Here is a 20,525-nt window from a genome sequence, read left to right as displayed (position 1 = left end):
TTTTCTAGCTCAAAAGGGATGAAAAGCATAAGGATGGGCTTCCTGTATTTTGTCTCAAAGAAAATTTGAAAAATGGAAATGTAAGGCATCTTTACATGTGCTCTGCAGGGGGGCACATTAATTAGAGCAGCTCCAAGATCCACTCTAACTGAAACACCTGTAGCACAGCATCCCACACTTCTAAATTGTGACAGGGGTGCTTTAACTAAAGTTCTGAATAAACAAGAGGTGGGGCTGCTAGAGTGTGCTAATTAGCATTATTAATTAGGTCTGTTCCAATGCACTGTAATTACAGCATGTCGCATCAGCATCCCTGCACCTCTACAGGCAACCACAAAGGTTGCTGGAGAAATCTAAGTAATACCAATACCAATAGGATTTTCTGCCAGCCTGAATGCCCCTTGTTCTATAAAGATCTAGGAGGTCTCTGCCCAGATGTGAGGCTAATATGTAATCAGGAAATACTGCTAGCAGTACTGGAATAGGCAACTGATCATTCCAACTAGAAAATCCAGGCAACAGAAGGAAATCAGTGGGTCCAGATTTATTAAAGTTTAAAAACAATTTATTGCTGAATTAGTATTCTGTACATGTTTTCCTTGTGAACTCGTTAAATGCATGTACATATTAAGTATTTATGATTTATATTCTCTCAGGCATTGTTCCTCCCCTACACAGTGAATACTCATCAACTGAAGTAACTGGGTCACACCCTTAAGATGACTCATGACACTTGGTTAAGAATGCAGTGCCTCAGATGTGTATAAACTTTAAAAAAGTAATCCATCTGCTTTCATTTCTTAGATTTAGAACCCAGTTAATCTATTAAATTTCCTTAAATTTCTGCATAAAGGTTACTCTTGAATATTAATACCTAGATTATATTATGACTCTGGACTGGAAGGTTAAAGAACTGCTATACTGGCAAAATATTTTTATCATAGGCTTTTCATGCATACTATCTTCTTAAACTTAGCTGATCAATAATTATATTTGGTTAAGTGATGTTAAAAATTACATCTGATATTGCACGATTACAATTAGAAGGTGCTCTCACTGCAATATTTTATATGATAAAAAATTAAACTTAAGCAGCTGCTTCCTTAAATTCATAGTGGTATAAATCTACGACCAGTGGTCATGCAACTAGAATCTCATAATTTAATTAAGTAATGTGAAGACAAATCTGCAAAGTGTCAATGAAAGTTAGCATTAAAAATGTGTAGCTAATACTACTGAACCTATTATACATAGACTTAGAATTTGCAGTGTTTGCAGATTTAAGAATAAGTATATCTTGTAAAAAACAGAAATTTACAAACACCAAAAATTAGCTTATGGAAGTTAATGAGAGCTTCAAAGAAAAAAACAACTTATCTTGAATACATACACTCAGTAAGAGGAGCAGTGATATATAACGTCTCAAAGAGTTGTATCTAGAACAGTATCATAGTTGCCTTGAGAAGGTGACATTTATACTCAAATATTTTATTCCTACAATGAAAGATGCAGTCAACAATTTGAAAATCAAATCAAACCTAAAATTTAGGAACAACAGAAATAGACAAACAAAGTGCATATATATTCCCACAAAGAATTTAAACTACTTAGCTGTTTACCTTTTCCCCCCCATATAGATTTGTAAAAGATATTAGAAGAATGTGATTAGTACAAGTATAGTAGTCAGTCACATTCATTAGGATGCTTCAAAACAGTGAGAAAGTTAAGCCACACACAAGCCCTGCTTTAGAATAAAGACAGACTCTTATTTTCTCTAACAATTTTATTTCAACAGAGTACACAAGTCTGTCACCAAGCTACAGTACTGTATATTAAAGGTTTGTTTTCCTTTACAAACTCCTACAAATTTCAATGCCTGAACTTTAAATACTTTAAAAAAATTAAATACAAAATCTCAAATTCATACCAATATCAAACATTATGTTTTGTGCTTGTGAAGTGTATAACTTCTTTACGTATTTATGCTATGGTTTGAACTGAAATCAACCCCAACATTGTGGATCCAACACAAAAACCACAGGAAAGCTAAAAACAATGTCTAAATAGGGGTTACATAATCTAAACAGTCTTATGAGGCCCTACCATGCTTAATGGAAGGTACTTCTAGTTAAGAAAGATTGTGAAAATCATCTGAAAATTACTGTATACAGAAGTTACTTCCTTTAAACTAGAGATTTTCTGCAAATGGATGTTTTTAAACATGCCTGTAGCATTTAGTCATACAGTTACTAGGCAGGAAGAATGCCAACATTTAATATGACATGTTACAAGTTAATAACATTTTTTAAAATATGCCCATTTGCACTTATTGAATAAATAAAATGCCACATTTAATGGATTAACTGTAAGTGACAAATTACATTAATTTCTCTCTTGCTGCATTCAACACCGTTTTAAGATTTAGTACATACTTAAAAATTTACCTGCATGAAATTTCAGTTAGAAAAAGCCATACACTTTTGGCAGCTGTATCAGAACAGGGCTAATTTAATTCCCTTGCCCTCAAAATTTGTTATTTAATGAAAGCTAATGCTTTCTTTGTACCAAGCAAATATATTAGCTGATAAGTAATTACATCGCCATGGAGGAAACTAGTAATTGTTTCTTCAGTTCATTTGGGTTTAGCCATTTACAACTGATGGAATGAAGTACTGATAAAGTCATGTTCTAATTGGTATACTAGTTGTCCTTACTTCTAAGAGTTTTCCTTAGTAGTCTTATCTATTATTTTTGACCTTGTTCAATCTGCTGGCCTCCATCCAAGCTCTTAATAGGCAAAATACTGTTAAACCAGTCTTTGCTTTAACAATCATTACTATCTATAAATCGAATAGTAGAATGCTTCGATTCCAAAGAAAAAACTAACACTTGAAATCCATTTATAATTGCAATAAAATGGTCTTCTTGATGCTTTAGCCATTTAATAAGGCCTGAATATTAGGTAGTTTTGGATAAAGTCTACCAATACCAAGTCAAGTGGATTCTGTATTTCAGACAGTCATGGGAAGTGACAGCATCCTTATTCCCTAAACAATGACAGCCAGACAGACCTGATAGTTATGTCTTGAGAGTACATTTTGCTGTTTTCCCATTATGTCCACACAGTCTTCTCCTGTTAACTGGCAGAGTGTTAAATACTCTGCTCTGGTTAACTTGTCTCTCCAAGAGTAATGCAAACAACAGTAAATTATTCAGTAGCAACCAGTTATAGGGAATAAAAATCTGGGAGCAGAATAATGGTGCTAGCTGGGTATTAGGACAGCACCAAATTGGTACTGCAGCAAATTAACTCAAGTTTACTATACGTACACAGAAGTTTCACAAAGCAACAGCAATTTTGAAATAAAATCATGTTTATGTGCAATGATTATTTACTGGATCATGTAAACTTCTCTGCATAGTTGTAAACAACGGCTGTGTGAGACAATGCCAGCACCAGAGGTGCCCTGCTGCTTTGCAGTTTCCCATTCACTGCACACAAAATGTTTTAATTCCCTGCTACGTTGAGACATACTTGAACAAATCCTGCTTTTGTATACATTAGTATAAGATTTAGTGTTTCATGCTTACCTGATGGGAGTGCAAGAGTAATAGAAAATACAGTGTTAACCACCTCACATGTCAACAATTACATAAAACAAGCACAGTAGGTTGTAAACTTGTTGTCCAGCCCTATAGCTGGTTTTTAATCCATGGGGCAGCTGTAGTTTTGCACAGACTAATTCATCCTCACAACTGAGATAACAGCATATTTTTTAAAATAATAAACACCTTAATTTTGGGGTAGGTAACATATGAGTATATCATTTAACCTTAACAGCACCTCTTTAGCACTTATAGTCAGGTGAGAAAAATGGTTATCTTCATCTCTAAACTTTGAAAATTGTTTAAAAACACTTTTTAAATTAACTTTTGTAGTCTTGTCTGGAAAATGACTAAAAAGTAGCATTCAGCACAAAAATTAGTTTAAATCCTCCACCATTCTAATAAAATAGAAAAGCGAACAATTTACAGTAGCAGTACTAATTGTAAATAGAAGTTCAAACAAAACTAAAGCACTTTAAAATATAACACTAAGAAAAATTCCTTAAGTCACATCTGAAAACTGACATGAAGAAGTACAAACAAGCAATATGTGAAAATAAGAAAACAGATCACAGTGTTGTGTTTTGAAGACTACCTTCATCTCTAAAAGCACCTGTCCAAACAGTAATTTAGGCACCAGAAATTTCATTTAAAAATTATGTTACAATCAGGCATAAAGTTTATTGAAAAGGCACAGATGAAAATCTCTTAGTTCTAACAATAAGATTACAACCTTAAAAGATGTCCCAAATGTAGGAAGTTTGTGTACAAAAAACTGAGAATGCTTAATATCCACTTCACTCTCTAAAATCAGTATGAAAGGATATGTACCCTACATAACAATCCAAATCAAAAGTTGTATACCTACTTAGTGCTAGGACAAATATTTAGGAATGTGCTGAAAAGCTTATCACAGACAGATCTAGTCAATGAAAAAAAGACACTATAGCCTATAAGTTTGAAAAACCTTTTATCTCAAATTGTTACAGAGATATACCTAGTATCTTTCACACAGGCAGTACCAGACATGGTCCTGCATTAAGATCAGTGCTGCATACTATATTCCTTTACATTTTACTAAAATGTTTGGCAGTGTGTTACCTACAACTGATGTTTTAAATTCATGAAACTCTATTATGAAAAATGTCACTTTCACAAAACACAAAGTGGTTGAAAGTTTAAATTCATTATCTACAACTACCCAATAGGCATTATTAGAATTCATGAAGAGTGGTTTAGTAGGTCTGAAACCAAGAGAAAAAAAAATAAACACTTACTTCTCTATAGCACTGTGTTTGCAAGAGGTGCAAAATGTTGGACTTTCCCCCCCACCAAGAAAAAAAAAATCTCAACAAGTTATTTTTAGATAACCACAGTGCAAAGAGAAATTACCAAAACTTTTTATTTCTATCAACAAGAATGGAATGACCTATTTGGTATTGGTATTCTAAAATGATATCCCAAAGTAAAAGGCCAGATTTTACAAAAAGTTGAGTATTTAACAGCTATTCACTGAAGTCAAATACAGTTTCTGAATATTTAAATCTTTGGGAAGGAAAAAAACAACAAGCCATTGTTTTGGAAGGAAACTATTGTTTTACAGGTCATTGCAAGGTTTTGAAAATCTTGACAATAATGTAGTACTAGATCAAGAGTTCTCAACGTATTTGCCATGGTGGCCTACACTTGTAGCTTCCAATGTGTTATGTAGACCACAGCCACACAATTTACTGCCTGTGTTTCCATTAAAAAAAAAAAATGTTTTAACAGGATGTCACATGGGCGGCAGCAATATGCTGACTGGGCTGCAGGCTGAGAAACTCTGCTGTAAATAGACCTGTGCCCATTCCTTAAGGCAGGAGTGCCAACCTCACCTTGTGCCCTGGAATGGATCTAGCCCACTGCGCTCTTTGCAGGCTAGATTTAGCCTTGGGCATATGATAGCAGCTCATTCCTACCGAATGCCACATGACAGTGGCATCTCTAGCTCCAACATGGGGCACAGGATGCAGCTCCACCTCTGGCCACATGCCCCATGCCAGAGCTGCCACCACTGACACCATTCTAGGTTGGAGCCATGTGCTCTGTGCTGTGGTGGCAGCTCTAGCTCCAGCACAAGGTATATAGCAGGTCCAGCATGGGGCTAGTGGACGAACAAGTGGAGCCATGGCACTAGTGACAGGCAAAGCAGCTGAAGGGTGACTAGGGCTGTATCATCCCTCCTGCCACTGATCACATCTACTGGAGCCTAAGAGCCCTGGATTCTGTGACAGACTATGCCTCCCCCACTTTCAGTGGCCTGCTGGTAGCCAAGCAGGATAGAACAGTTCCACACAGAGCTGGCCTGTGGGATATACCTTGATACAAGGGACAGAAATAGCTGACCCAAAGTTTTGAAAAGTTAGGTTCTGTAACACATTTATAGTGCCTTTTTTAATGCCAGCAAATGAGGTTTAAGTTTCTTGGCATGACTGTAAGTTCTTGTTCCTTTACTAAACGTAGGATCTCAAAAAACATGCTATGTCTTCTGTTATAAATTTTACTTGTTGGAACTAATGAAATCAAGTGTATCAGTTTATTGCTTCAGTTCATTGCAACTGTCTGCCCCTGAATTAAGTTTCAGCACTTCAGAAAATGCTCCAAATCAAGTTAAAAGATTTTCACAGACTTTTTGTAAAATATTTATTTCATATTTCGGTCATTGTAGATTTCATAGAAGAGTGGCCCAAAGGAGTTAAAACATTTCAGTCACTCCAAACACAGTAAAGTCTCTAAAATGATAACAAGCCTCTGCTGTACAGCTGGAATGTCTTATCACTTGTAAAAAAGAAAAATGCACTGCATTTTTTTTCTACTCAGAATCACACATTAGTCTAACAATATTTCTTCAGCACCCTAACTTAAATTTAATTATGGTCAGTGCTGGTATCTAGTTGGGAACATCAATGCTTTGTTAATATACTGTGGGCGCATCTACACGTGTGCATTTACTTCACAGTAACCAAAGTTACCATGTAGTACGAGCATGTGTTTATACATGCATGCCCAAACTGCACAGTAAATATGATGACTTGCACTGATTTGAGCATAAATTTGATACCTGCATGACACAGGTATCAAAATGTATGCCCTATTAGTTACTGTGCAGTAACTCATGTGTAGACACCTTACTGTGTAATAATGCTCTGTGTGTGGACTGACTCAGGACCAAACTTCAGTCCTGTAAGTCCACACACAGCGTTAATGGGTTTTAACGCCTGCACGTGTTGATGCCAGCCTATTCCTGCTTACTGCACATAAATTTAAGCCATCATAAATGCATGTGTAGACAAGCCCCTTATGTTTGAAATTTAAAAGGAAGGTTTGTGACTACCTTTGAAATTAAAAGGGAAGATTCAAATTAGCTTACTCATTTTCTACCTGGAAATTTTTGTGCTTTTTAAATGTAAGTAGAACAAGATAGGTTTCGTTAATACTTATAATGAATAAAAAGGACTAAAACTTAACCCTATTCTATACGATGGAGCCATCTTTACTTTGTGCTGGAATCATCACAGGGACAGCTCCCATTCTACTAAGATTAGGTGCAGCTACCTTTGGCGATGCAAAGTTTGAATTTTGTTCAGGGGTACGTTCAAAGTCTTCACTTGGAACTTGGCTATATGGAGTCTTGGTATATCCATCCATATTGGAAGGAGACATTGAACCCAGAGAAGAACGATTGCTGCCTACATAGCTGCGGGCTGTTGAAGTCCGACTCTTTGGAGGGGGAACATCTTCTCTGAAAAATAAAATTGCAAAGAGAAGTTGATTAACCAGGACTGCATTGGTGTTTTGACATGTTCTGTGAAGTTTCTCTAGTTGGCTTTTTCTATTCCAGCAAAAATCCCAATAAATATAGCACTCAACTTTTTACTTAAAAGCATATTTGTCACACTAGGAATCTCTGTTCAACCAAACAAAATATTTTGGAATATTACAGAATAGGTATGGACAAACAATTACATTCATACTACATTAAAAATATATGGTTTTGGAAGTAGCTGTTACACTGAGTTAATGAACCAACTCAAATCAATGAAAAATGTTCAGCTCCCATAACGAGCATATTATTAATGAAAGGACAGAAATTACTTTTTAATTTTCAGAGATTACCACTCAGAGGCTTAAGACCATGAGTCATTACCTAATATCATGATGCACTTCTTTTTCATATTTCTTCTCTTTGTGCTTCTTACAGGCATACGATATGAAAAAAGCCAGTAAGCAGAGCCCCAGCAATGTTCCTATAATTGCTCCTGCAATTATGCCACCTACATTTACAGCTAGAACAGAGAAAAAGAAATGGCTATGGTACTGGCTTTCAAAGGGTCAAATGAACAGATAAATCTCTTCTCCTACCTTTAAATAAAAGTAAGAACATTCATGGTTTCCTATGCCACAGAACTACTGAATAATACAAATGTGTTTCAATTAAATTGTAATTTTAAATTTGAATAATTCTTTATTTGTATGGAAAGCCACGTAAAAACCACTGACCACCTTTCTCGAGCTCAAAGAATGTTCCATGCTCAAGTGAATGGCAACTATCTGTTCAACTGTGTATATCTTCTCTCCCCCCTTCAAATCATATAACAGAGTTATGCTAGTTCTTTAATAAACAAGTATGTGTAGTCAAATATTTCACAAGAAAATACTTACGAGGGGTAACATTCAGCACAAGAAAACATTCGTCTGTGCCAACTCTGTTGGAAACAATGCAACTGTATGTACCAGAGTTATCCTGAGAGGCATTTTTCACAGAAAGTTCTCCTGTGTTTTTATCTACAACATTGAAAGAGAAATTTGGATTAGCATTTTTCTTCTATTGTAATTAGCCAATATTCTCACAGGAGTTAACCCAAAGCATATATGAAATTATTTAAAAAACTTATCTACCTTACTTATGTTATGCTAATGAACCCCTGATCCAGTTCATAAAATCTTTACCTGGGTATCAGTAAAGCCTAGTAAAAGTAGATTTGAGGGTTTTATTTGCTATTATTTCTTATCCAGTTAGTTCAGAGTAAATTGCCTTGTGCAACTGCATGAAAAGTAGACACTCTTCAACAGCTATATATTGACTATTCAGTTATGCATACTCTCTGGATTTGTTGGGGTGACCAATTTGCCCAACAGCAAGTTTTGTATTCACGTCATCATGCCCTAGAGAGTCTAATGGCTAGACCTAAAGAAGCTCTGGAGCCAAAAATTGAGATCAAGTGACTTATTTTTAGTTGAATAAATAAATGGCCTCCTTTCACAGATTTACAAGTTGGAAACCTGCTAAAGGCAGGTGCCTACACATCTCTCTCACTCAGAAAAAAGAGCTACTTAAAAATCAGGCCAGAGAGCTATGCCTTCTCCTTACCCAATAGTTCAGATGGTTATAGCACTGACCCATAATCTAAGAAACCCAAATTCTCTCCATTTCCTTAGAGAAAACCCTAAGCATCAAGCTAGTGGCTATCTGAGTGGCAGCACTCCTGTCAAAGCTTCAGTTATAAGGAAACAATTTAAGACATATTGGGTGCATCTACACAAGCTATTAATTCAGTTCAATAAACTCTGGCACAGTTTGCACTCAAGTCAGTGGCTCCCAGGCACAGCATCTTCTCATGCACCCAGGACCACAGCAGTTTGAGCTGGTGGAGCAACCCCAGGGGGTCAGCCCCAGGCTCCAGATGGTGGGGCTAACTGGGTACGAGTGTGCCAAAACTACAGAAGCATAGGACTGACCCCCAAAGCCTGCTGCCAGCCCAGGGCTTCTCTACCCTGACTCATACTACTGCAGTCCCAGTCACTGTCCACAGTGACTCTGCCAAAAGATAGTACTATCAGGGGCACTACTATCTTCTGGCGGTTAATTTACTGTGCCATCATATCGGCATACGTGTAGACAGTGATGCTTTACTGCAGAACTAATTAGTCAACTGCACAGTAAAGCACGTGTAGATGCACCCATGAAAGCAAAAGCAACTGTGAGGATGCCTCTGTAACCTACTGATTCCTTTTCAAATGTTAAAAGGGGTAGCAACAAAAGTAAGAATGAATTACTTAGTTTATAATTATTTTTATAGCCACATAATATACAATGAAATATTTCAAGGATGTTTACAATAGATATTGCTCTCCCTTTTGGCCAGCAATTCTGCCTTAAAGTGTCAGCCTTCTTTTAAGCAAGATGAAGCAACAGTAAAAGAATTTAACAGCTGATAATACAAGTTTCAGATACGGTCAATTTGAGTCCGTTACTTCAAATTTTAATGTTCTATTTTGATTTAGTAAGCCAATAGTTTAAGCATTCCCCAAACTTGCTTGCAATCAAACACTACTACATTAGTCCTCCCCTAATTCACCATCTCCAAACTTCTTCGTTCACCATAGGTACTCACATTTTTAATAATGTCTAGGTACTTTTAGCCTGGAATTTACAATGAGCTTTCAGGGATACTGTTATATTTCTAGGAGTTCATTTTAATATGAAGTACAGACTACATAATGACTAGTTTTATAATAGTTACTTCTATTTCATTATAATTTACCAGTAAACTAAAATAGAATGTCTGTTGGCTTCTTTCATCTAATTCATATGCAAGTGTCAAGACTTTGCCTGTCTTATGTTAAAACTGGCAAGAAATATTTAGTGCTTCACGTTCAAACCATGAATAAGTCATGAATACAAAACCACTACCCATCTTAAAAATATTACTAAAATAAAAAATAGAAAAGATAAAGAATACTCAGTAAAGATGTAGCCGGAAGTTGTTCTGTGCCAGTGCCAACAAGTTTTCTCCAGCTGTAGGACAAGAGCGGGGAGCCTTCCTGTGCTGCACATTTTAGGGTCAGGTCATTTCCAATTTCCTGTGATCCTTCAACGTAGCATTTAGTTCTTGCTGGCTTTACTAATAGATAAAATTATATTTAATTAATATAAGAATCAAGTCAGGAACTGTGTTCAAGAATGAAATTTTTGATAAATTATTTAGCTGAATTTTTTGCGCTATCAAAACTAGTTTTTCAACTCCAAACAGAAGAAGTTGTATATAAAATATAAACCAACCAATATTATATGGGGGCGTTTTTTTTGAGGAGGGTGTGGGGAGGGAAGAAAGGGATGAAGAAAGATGTCTTACCAAGCACCGTCAATTGTATTTTTTGGCTCTGAACTCCAGGAGCCTTCTTTACTTTACACTGGTATGTGCCAGTGTCTGTTGACTTTAGATTTAGAATATCTAAGGAGGCATCACCAGATTTTGGATCAGGATTGGAAAACTGCATTCGTCCATGCATGCCTTCATAGTAGTTACTATAGACCCTGTCTACAGTGTACATAATTATCTAAAAGGAAGAAAAAAAACCAAACAAATCTTCAAGCAGATCTGTAGATCAAATATTGGAAAATAATCTCAATTTATTTCTTCAAAAACTGGCCAGCCGTTACTTTTTTCATGGTTTTAAATAAACTCAGCCCAAAAAAACATGCAGAAAAAACCCACATGACAATTTTTTTGGTGTGAAATGAAACATCTCCATTTCTAGAGCCAAACATCTCACTGATGAACCAAGATTGGCTAATATCTTCTAGTTTTGAGAGAAAAACATCACACTATTTGTGCGCTACAAATCTCCATATTTATTTATTTATTACCTTTTTCCTCACCCTTCCCCCAGAAGGTTCATGAAGGCTTACAGTAAGAGAAAGTAAGTCAAAGAAGAAGATATTAAAATAAGAAGGCAGTACAACACTTAACTGCCCCCCACCCACGCAAAAAAACAGTGTGTGCCACTGCTGCTCTCCTGCCTCTTAAGGAGAACATCCTCCCAACCCACCTTCCCAACCTACATTCAATAACTTGGTAAAAAGAAAATAGAAATTCTTCCTACCTCTTTTCCCTTCCATTCCTACCTACTCTGGGGAGACCTCCCTCCAAGGCCTTCCCTCTGTCTTTGCCCCCCTCAGAAGTGTCACAGCTGTCTACAAAACCTAGTCAGCCTCCCCCTCCCAAGGCAGCACATAATTCAATTGAAAAAAGAGAAAAAAATAGGAGAGCGTCAAACACCCTCCATTACCCTCCCTCCTACCATTATCTTTGTCCATGCCAAAGTGTGTCCTTGAGCACTGATTATGCCAGGGGGACCTGCAGCCCCTTTTAAGCCCCCATTCCAGCTCGGATGGTCATGTGGTTTGCCTGCTCAGACACTCCGCCTGTTCCCTCTCCAGTTTCAGCCCCAGAGTGGGGAGGTCAGGAAGGTAGGGAAAGTCAGAAGCCCCCAAAGGGCTTCATCTAATATTCATCCCTTCAAAGGATAGGTTCTAAGGAGATTAGCATGTCATAAAACCAAAAGGTATTTATTTATTTATTTTTGTGGCAAATGAGGATTTGTTTCGTTTAGGAGAGGACTATCTCCTGTCAACAAAATATGGAAAATAAACTTTATTCATCCCAGAACTGTTTAATTTTTAAAACTACTAGTCCATAGTAAGCAAGTACTTATCCTCATATTTTGAAACTCATACTCATATTTTTATTATGAAAAGTAAATACAAATCACCAATTTTATAACTGCTGATTCTTAAACAAGATCACGTTTCCCATCTTGAAATTCAAAAAAAGGTTTGATGTAGAAGGAAGGATTTAATTTATGAAGTTTTTTTCAAACTAGAAGTTAAATTGCATTTGAAAAGCTCTGTGTACTCACAGTTTGTTCATTCTTTTGATTATCTATTGGTATTAAAACCCATTCGATATCTAATGGGCCTTCATCTTCTTGTGAGAGTGTGAACATACATGGCAATGTAACTTTCTCTCCTTGAGCTTTTTCAATCATAGGCTGGTCAGTTGGAGTTATTTTTAAGCCATCTGTTACACCTAGAAAGAAAAGTGGTCGCGGAAACAAACCATTAAATATCTCATAATTCAACAACCAAAACCAAAACATAAATAAACATTCTGTTTTCACAATAAGGCTTACATTAGTTACAAGCCAAGAATTTCAAACAGGGATGCCTAAAGCCAAATTTCTAAACACTTCCACATCTAAATGTTATTCTACTATCCAAAATACTGAGCACCCTGCAACTTCCACTGAAGTTAATGTGAATATTGGAAGCTCCACTTCACTGAAAGTTACCTTATTTCTGTAACAGCCTAACCTCAGAGAAACTGAATGATTAAATGTACAATACTGGAACTGTTGGCAAATAAACAATATTTTTTGCAGAGCCAATCTAACAAATGCTGTATAGTGTTGCTAAACTACAAAGCAAATTTTTAAACACTGTTAATAATTCAAACCAAAGGCAGCTAAGTAATTACTTGAAATGAGCACATAGTTACATCCTTTCCCATATCTTCAACTCCAACACGTCATAGCTTTGTGCAAAAGTAAATGCAAAATGACTACATTCTTAATCCTGAAACATTTGACTAAACTTTTTCATTTGAATAACAAATGCACATCCACAATTTTAGTACCATAACTGCATAAAACATACCGCTACGGTTGGCTAATGCAGATGGGTATCAAGCTGCACTGTTGTATTAGTTGCAAGGCACACAATAGTGGTTTTTAAAGGACTGGTCAAGTTAAATCTTTTCCAAAAATGACTGACTTTTTAGATTTAATTTTTAGGTCAGCCTTTTCTGCTTGATTCTTTGGGGGGGGGGGGAGGACAGGATGGGGACAGAACACAACAGATTTGTATGCTTGCATATTAATCTTAATTTGCATGGCATGCCTAAAGAACAGCAAGATTCCAAGCCAGATTCTGTTCAATTTAATGTAAAACACAAATAAACACAAAGAATCAATATGGAGCCAGGAATGGATTCCTATGCTGTGCTGGACCCTGCTGTTCCCTGGCACCATGCCAATTCCCTTGCCATGGACAGCCAGAAGGACCTAGCACTGGCTGCAAGTACAGCATTTTTACTTGTTACTCTGTTCTAAACAGTTTCTATTCCTCCTCTTCGAATCAAGTAAATATGGTAAATCTACAACATGTGTATTCATGTATTTTAATGAAGAGCCAGACCCAATGTGATGAGAAAGCTTACAAACTGAAGCACTTCTTCCAGTGTATACTGTGATACTCAATCAGGGTGTCATGAAACATTTTTTAAGGCTGCCATTCAATAGTAGTACTGTTACATGTGCAATCACCTACAGATGATGGAAAAGATAAAGCCAGAAAATTCAAAAAGGAATCCCTAGTGCCAGAAGCATTCCGACCTGCTGTGGTTTTTGTTGAGCTCTTTGCAACAGAAGAATTGTTCCTGTAGTCAAAAAAGAGTTGAAAGCTAAGGGTGCTCATGCACAAGCCTGGAGGCTGCTCCCACATGCTGCAATTACAACATGTTGCAGCAGATTCAATTAATCAAGCCTGCTGAAGCACTCCAACCAGCTTCCACATGTATCAGCATCCCCATGCTTCAAAATGGCAGCAGGCGTGCTTGTTTGACAAGCTTTAATTAAAGCACCCCCACCGCCAGTTTAAAGTGTGGGGACACTGATACACAAGACACTGCAGGCATTTTAATTAGAGTGGCTCTCAGACACTCTAATTAAAGCACCCTGCCTCAAAGCATGTGTAAGAAAGCCCTAAGAGTCTGCATTTTCCAAGGGGCATCTTGAGTCTAAAAAGGGTAAGAACCACTGGTGCAAACTATTAATTGAAATTTTGCAGGTCTAGAAATTGGAAATCAGTTGCTCTGTGACAGTATCTTACTAAAAGTCAATGTTAAATGACCAGAAGACTAAGGTGTAAAACGTTTTGCAATGATAAGTGCATATCTGATGTAAAATTTCCCTGGTGATTCCTAAAAAGGGACAACTCTGATACAAATCATGCCTTTAGGAACATGTGTTGGGATTAAACTTCAGTCTTGTTCCAAAAAACTGAATAGTGTCACATTCAAATGATACTTTAAACAGAGTAAGAGCTTCAGAGGAAGCACATACTTTGGATGAGAACCACTGAGATTTTAAAAGTACCAGAATACTGAAGATAACTTAATTTTACTATATTATTACACAGATGAACAACTCCAATAAGAATTTCACCTCTAACATCTCTCTCTATTTGACAAAGCAAGTTGTTGCTTATAAAAGTTTATTCCTCTGTCAATCTGTTTATGACAGAGGTAGTCAACTTGCAGCATGCATATCAAGTCGCCTGGGCAGCCTCTGCACATGGCAGAAGTCAGGATCAAAGAGGGGACAAGCAACATGGCGGCAGACAGGACAGGAAGCAGAAAAAAGCAGCAGATGAGGCAGAGAGCACAGAAAAGGAAGCACAAGGCAGAGCAGCAGATTGGACATGGAAAGGAGATCAGGGTAGCACTTAAGTAGGATGCAGGGCTAATTTGTGGCATACCTGCCCAACATGCTAACAGACATTACAATAAAAGGCAGGATGGGATCTGATGATAGATCCCAACAACTGTGCTTCCTGCCATGCCATAAGGAAGTGCAATTGTGAGCTCCTACACCAGATCCCATTGCACCATATTGCTGGCTCAGGGGAAGCTTTATCCTGGGTTCCCCCTGCACCAGCAGGTAGCAAGCTTGGCTCCCAGCTGGGGGAGCATACTATGCACTTCTGTGGCTGGGAGCCCCATCAGCAGATCAGCCCCAAGTCTGGGAACTGTACCACGTCCTTCCCAACTGGGAACAAAGCTTGCTATATGCCTGGGCATGATGCACTACTCTGGCTGGAAGCCAACTGACCAGGACCCCCAGCCTCTGGAGCACACTGCAGTCTTGAAAGGTTCCTGCTTTCTCTAGAGGTGGGGCACTGGCCACACAACCAATTAAAAGCATAGTAGGAACCAGCCACAAAGTTACTACATTTATTTTATGCAGTAATTTTGTGACTTATGCCTAGTTTTTATCACACCATTAATTGACTGAACATGTGGCCAGGCCAATACTTAAAACATGATTAACCAGTTAATCATGTCTTAAGTGGAAAGTCTGTCTGGAACCTATGATACCACTTTGCCCTGCCTTCTGCTAAGTTCACACTAACACAGCAAATTGCCCTGCCCTATCCAGTGTCAACACCATCTGAGGGTCATGGGGCTGGGCTGTGGGCTGGACTGGTTCCACAGACCAGTCTCACACACCAGAGCCAATGCATAAGACCAGTCCAGTGCATAAAATGTGGACCTATACATACACTGACCCCAATCCTGGACTGTAGTGCTGAGGCCACATGGGCCACATGCTGCATAAGATGACTGCGCTGGACCAGCCCTGTGCTGGCTCTGCCGCAGGCACATGGTCTGTGGGTCCACCAGTGCACAGGGCCAGTCCAATGTGGGTGCTGCATGTGGGCCCTGGACTGGCCCCCCGTGCCATGTGCAGTAACTGCAGCACTGGGCTCAGCCCGGTATGCTGCAAGCCATGTGCACCAAATAGGCTCCACGTGCCACATGCAGGCTTGGGGCTTGTGCATGTGACACGTGGGGCTCTTCCAAAACCAACAGGCTAGATCTGGCCCATGAATTTTATTTTTGACACCTATGCCCTAAACCAACCTCCAATTATTTCACAGCTGTCATACTGGTAACCTGTGAGTGCTTAAAACACAGATCTGGCATTAAACTTTCCTACTGCCCTGTGATGGAGGAGACTAAGGGGTTTGCACGCTGCTAGCACAGCCAGGGAGAAGGAGGAGGTGAGGTGCCCCTGGCATAGCCCATGGGAGTGGGGATGGAGCCTGTGCATCATGCACCTTCCAGCCACAAAGTCAGACAGTCCTGAGTTAATAACCAATTCTGAATAAACATTTCAATTTCTGAGAGAGAAAAGCAAACAGAACATGACAAGATTTTAAATAGTATTTTTTCTTTGACATGACACAACAATCAACAGTTTAGTAAGAGGTCATACAATACAGAAACTCAATTTAAACATTTTTCCTGAAAACTAGCTTCCAGCTAAACAATGCCAGTCAGTGCAAGAATATATCTTTACCAAAGTACATTTGCTTGGATAAACAATGACTTAGTATGGTTTGAAGCACCATACAATCGCCAGGCCAAATCTTGTTAGCACTGTTTTTTTTTCTGGAATTGGGGTTAATCAAGTACAAATAACATTTATTAATTAGGATTTCTGCCCACTGTGGGATGGGCCAAACTCCCAATTTGATCAAGATCAGAATATTGCTTATTACAGAAAAAACACTTGCAGGTACACAGCCAACAGCCACAAGTCTAACAGGCACACAAGGGATTCTAGGAGGAACAGTGAAATATGCTAAGTTACTATTGCATTTTTAGTTAAAACATAATAAAGGAAAGTCTATGTGTGAAGAAAATACTTTAAAAATACATTTAGCTGTATCCTAACAAGTTTTTACAACTCTTGTCAAATGAATCTAGACTAATTGTCTTGGTTAGACTATGGTTTTTAGGAAGCAGATTAGCAAACAGATCCTCTCTAAATTAAACTACTGAGGATGTCCCAATTTTCTTCTTTCTCCACAGTGAAAAAGAACAAAGCGATATCTTCAAGTCCATTGAGCAACAACTAAAAAGAAAATGTATAACCATGTAACCACAAGCCAAGGGTTTGGAACAGGCTCCCCCCAGAAGTGGTAGTCATCCACCCTGGCAATCTTCAAAAAATGTCTTAATACCGTTCTTGTTGGGATCATTTGATCCCAACAGTCTTTCCTGCCAACGTGCAAGGGGGCTGGACCCGATGATCTGCAAGGTTCCTTCCAGCCCCTAACAACTACAAAAGTATGAAACTTCTTGTAACTATGCCTCTTCTCCCTCTGGGGGGAAAAAAAAAAAAAAAAATCAAGTAATACTCCTCAAAGAAATTTGGAATTCAGGTTACACTTAGAAGTACAAAACATATGATGGTGAAAAAATTATAATGAACAGAATGAAACAACTTTTACCTCTGCCCTACAGTGACACCATACTAACAGACAAAAATAGTGGTTACTGGATTTTTAATTCCATATTAGAGGACTACTTTTTAAAAGATGTTAATTTTTGTGACAAGTTTTGTTTTAGTGGTGAGGGGAGGCAGTTGAGGGCAAAGACATGTTTTGGATGGGAAACATATTAAGAGAGGTGTTATTCCTAAAAGGATAAATAAAAAAGAAACATTGGCTTTCTCTTTAAAACCAGCTTGCAGGTATTTGAAGCCTTATCTGCATCCCACTCAGTCCTCTCTGCTCCAGATTTAATAATCCCACATCTTTCAAGCCTTTCCTTGTAAACCAAGTTTCCCAGGCCTCTAATCCAGGGGTCAGCAACCCCCTGGCACGCATGCCAGAGCATGGTAAATGAGGCCATTTTGCTCAGTGCACCACAGTCAACCTAGGCTCTGGGCAGCTGCTGCTGGCCACAGAACCTGGGATGCTTGTAGCAGGTGGCTAGGAGGCCACAAGCAGCCCATGCTCTCTGACAAGCAGGGCCCAGGCTGGCTGTGGCAGGCAACCGGGAGGCTGGAAATAGCTGCACCAGGCTCCAGACCCCTGGACAGGCTCCATGGCAGCAGCAAGCCCGTCTCTGGGCGGATGGCGGGGAGGGTGTGGGGCAGCAGACCTCTATCTGCTTGGAGGTGCACCTGCACTTTGCTGCAAGCAACAAGGATCAGGCCCCTCACGGCTCCTCTGCCATCTGTCCCTGGCATGCCAAGTTGAGCTGTGGGTTGACTTGGAGTGTTTTTGGCACAGTGGCCAAAAACATTGCCAACCCCTGCTCTATAATCATGTTTGTTGTACTCTGCTGGATTCTTAATTGCTGACATCTTTCTGAAGTGAGAGGCCCAAAATTGTTCAGATTCGCCTAGCTGGAGGCTCACCAGTGCCAAATAAAGAAGAAGAATCAGTTTCCTTGGTTTTCAAGTAATGCTTCTATTAAATACAGTATGCTATTGGTCTTTTTTTTTTTTTTTTTTTTTTGCAACAAGAGCACTCTTGGCTCATATTCAGCTTCTGGGCTACTATAAACCCGAGGTCCTTTTCTGCAGTATTGTAACCTAGCCAGTCATTTTCTAGTCAACTTATCAAGATAATTCTGTATCTTAATCCTACCCACCAGATGAAATTCTACCCAACAGGTGCCATCTGATGTTAAGTGTGCATTCAATTCCATCCTGCAAATCATTAGAGAAGATAATAAAAAATACTAAATCAAGGACTGACCCTAGGGGAAACTTCTCTTGATACCTCCTCCTGACCAGACATTGGGCATGATGATCCAATTAGGTGTCTACTGTCAGGAACCCACAGTAGTTGGGTGGTTAGTGAAGTACCACACTTACGTGGTGCCATGAGTCAGGTCTGCTGATACAGGGGTAATGCCTGTGTATACTAATGTGAACCAGAGTTGGATTTGCTATATGGTCTATGGATAGTTAAAGATAAAATGCAAGTCATTCTCTCATTTGTATGAGCTATGGTATTTTTATATTGCCGAGAAAGAGTAACGATTAAGGATTCACATCCAAAATAGCTGTACTTAATGACTGGCCAGACTGACCCTTGAGGACTTGGTCCGTGGTCCAAGACACATGTGCACAGCCCTTACAGACAATGGCAAATTTATGTTTTAGAAAGTCTCTAACAAGAATGACACCTGCAAACAAACTATTCAAAGATAGACATTTCTCACAGTTAGAGAAAAATCAGCGAAGGACTAAAATTCTCTCTCTGATACCGATTTAGGCTAAAAGGATGTAAGCATTAATTTGACAAGTGTGATTCCCATCAGATGTCCACTGGAAGCAAGACATTTAGAAAGCACATATTCATCATATAAGATCCAAAGAGAGCAACATAAATGATAAGATAAGACATCGTACTTAAGCGAGTAGTTTTTTCTGAACAGAAAAATGGCGTCTAGTTTCTGAGGCGTTGGATTCTTTAGTCCCCCAGGTCTTAGCTAAGCAACGCACACTAACTGTAGCAAAAACTCTGACTGGCTCGGAAATAGAAGATGGAGGGGTAAAACCAAATTATACCTCTTACCCCTGTCTGAAACATACAGTTACAGAAGCTGTCTTATAATTTACCATCCATGTGAAGTGTGATTTCAGAGTATTTGACCGAAAAGGCTGGCCTCTTCTTTGGAGGAGAGCTCGTTTCTGAGCACATGCCAGATGCGTGTGAGTCTTAAGATGGCAAAATCTCCTCTGCTAAGAGCTGGCAAGACAAAACTGATAAAGCTGAGGCACAGTAGGCCAAGGAGTTGTCCCCTTGGGAAATCTCAGTCTGTTTTCAGTGGTCAAGCAACAGATGGCAGAGAGGGGCTCAGGGCTGAAGGACACTCTTGAAAGCCATGGGAACATTCTGGATTCTCTCTCAAAGGTGCAGCTGACAATCCAGGGCATATCCACCTTTCTTTCACCTAGACTGCATTTCCTTAGTTAATTAATAAGAACGACAAGGGAAACAGTGTGAAAAGCCTTGCCGAAATTAAGATACCACCCAATCCACAGAGCTAAACACCTCATCATAGAAGGAAAGCAGGCTGGTCAGGCACACTGCCTACAAATGTTGATGTGACATGATTTCAGTATATAAGACTAAAGAATGAATCTCTGAAAGAGTCATAAAGAAGTGACAAAGTAATTTATAGAAAACAACTTGACCAACACATGAGCTTCATGCAACAGCTCAGGACATATAAAAGAGAATGTCAAGCTTTCCTGCATTGCATACTAAGCCATCATGCGCACATTATGACAGATGGCATCATGACAATGTTTCTTATCAGATACGCTTGTACAAAATCATCCCACCTCTGTAAGGAAACAGTTTGCCTGTTACAAGACTGCATTTCTCTAACAGAGTCCCATGGCGCTTCAGTTCCTAAAACAACCAGACATGCTGTGCTTTTAGGTCT

General features: G+C 38.7%; 1 protein-coding gene across 2 annotated transcripts in view; it reads right to left on the bottom strand.

Moving 5' to 3' along the window:
• Window positions 1–20,525, bottom strand: part of CXADR (CXADR cell adhesion molecule) — a 56,093-nt gene that overhangs the window by 13,501 nt on the left and 22,067 nt on the right. The window contains exons 2-7 of one of the 2 annotated variants that reach the window (XM_090060152.1): window positions 12,349–12,518; window positions 10,782–10,986; window positions 10,389–10,550; window positions 8,308–8,430; window positions 7,793–7,931; window positions 7,201–7,387 (exon numbers count right to left, since the gene is read on the bottom strand). In XM_090060152.1, coding sequence (XP_089916278.1) covers window positions 7,201–7,387; window positions 7,793–7,931; window positions 8,308–8,430; window positions 10,389–10,550; window positions 10,782–10,986; window positions 12,349–12,518 — 986 coding nt within the window. Of the gene's footprint in view, window positions 1–1,623; window positions 7,388–7,792; window positions 7,932–8,307; window positions 8,431–10,388; window positions 10,551–10,781; window positions 10,987–12,348; window positions 12,519–20,525 lie in introns of those variants that run through there. The other variant, XM_090060144.1, reaches the window with a different exon arrangement.

The sequence above is a fragment of the Crocodylus siamensis genome, chromosome 1, assembly GCF_052110815.1.
Source record: "Crocodylus siamensis isolate JL-2025a chromosome 1, ASM5211081v1, whole genome shotgun sequence".
Classification (NCBI taxonomy): domain Eukaryota; kingdom Metazoa; phylum Chordata; order Crocodylia; family Crocodylidae; genus Crocodylus; species Crocodylus siamensis.
Note: the sequence above shows the minus strand (reverse complement) of the source record. Positions and strands in the feature narration are given on the sequence as shown.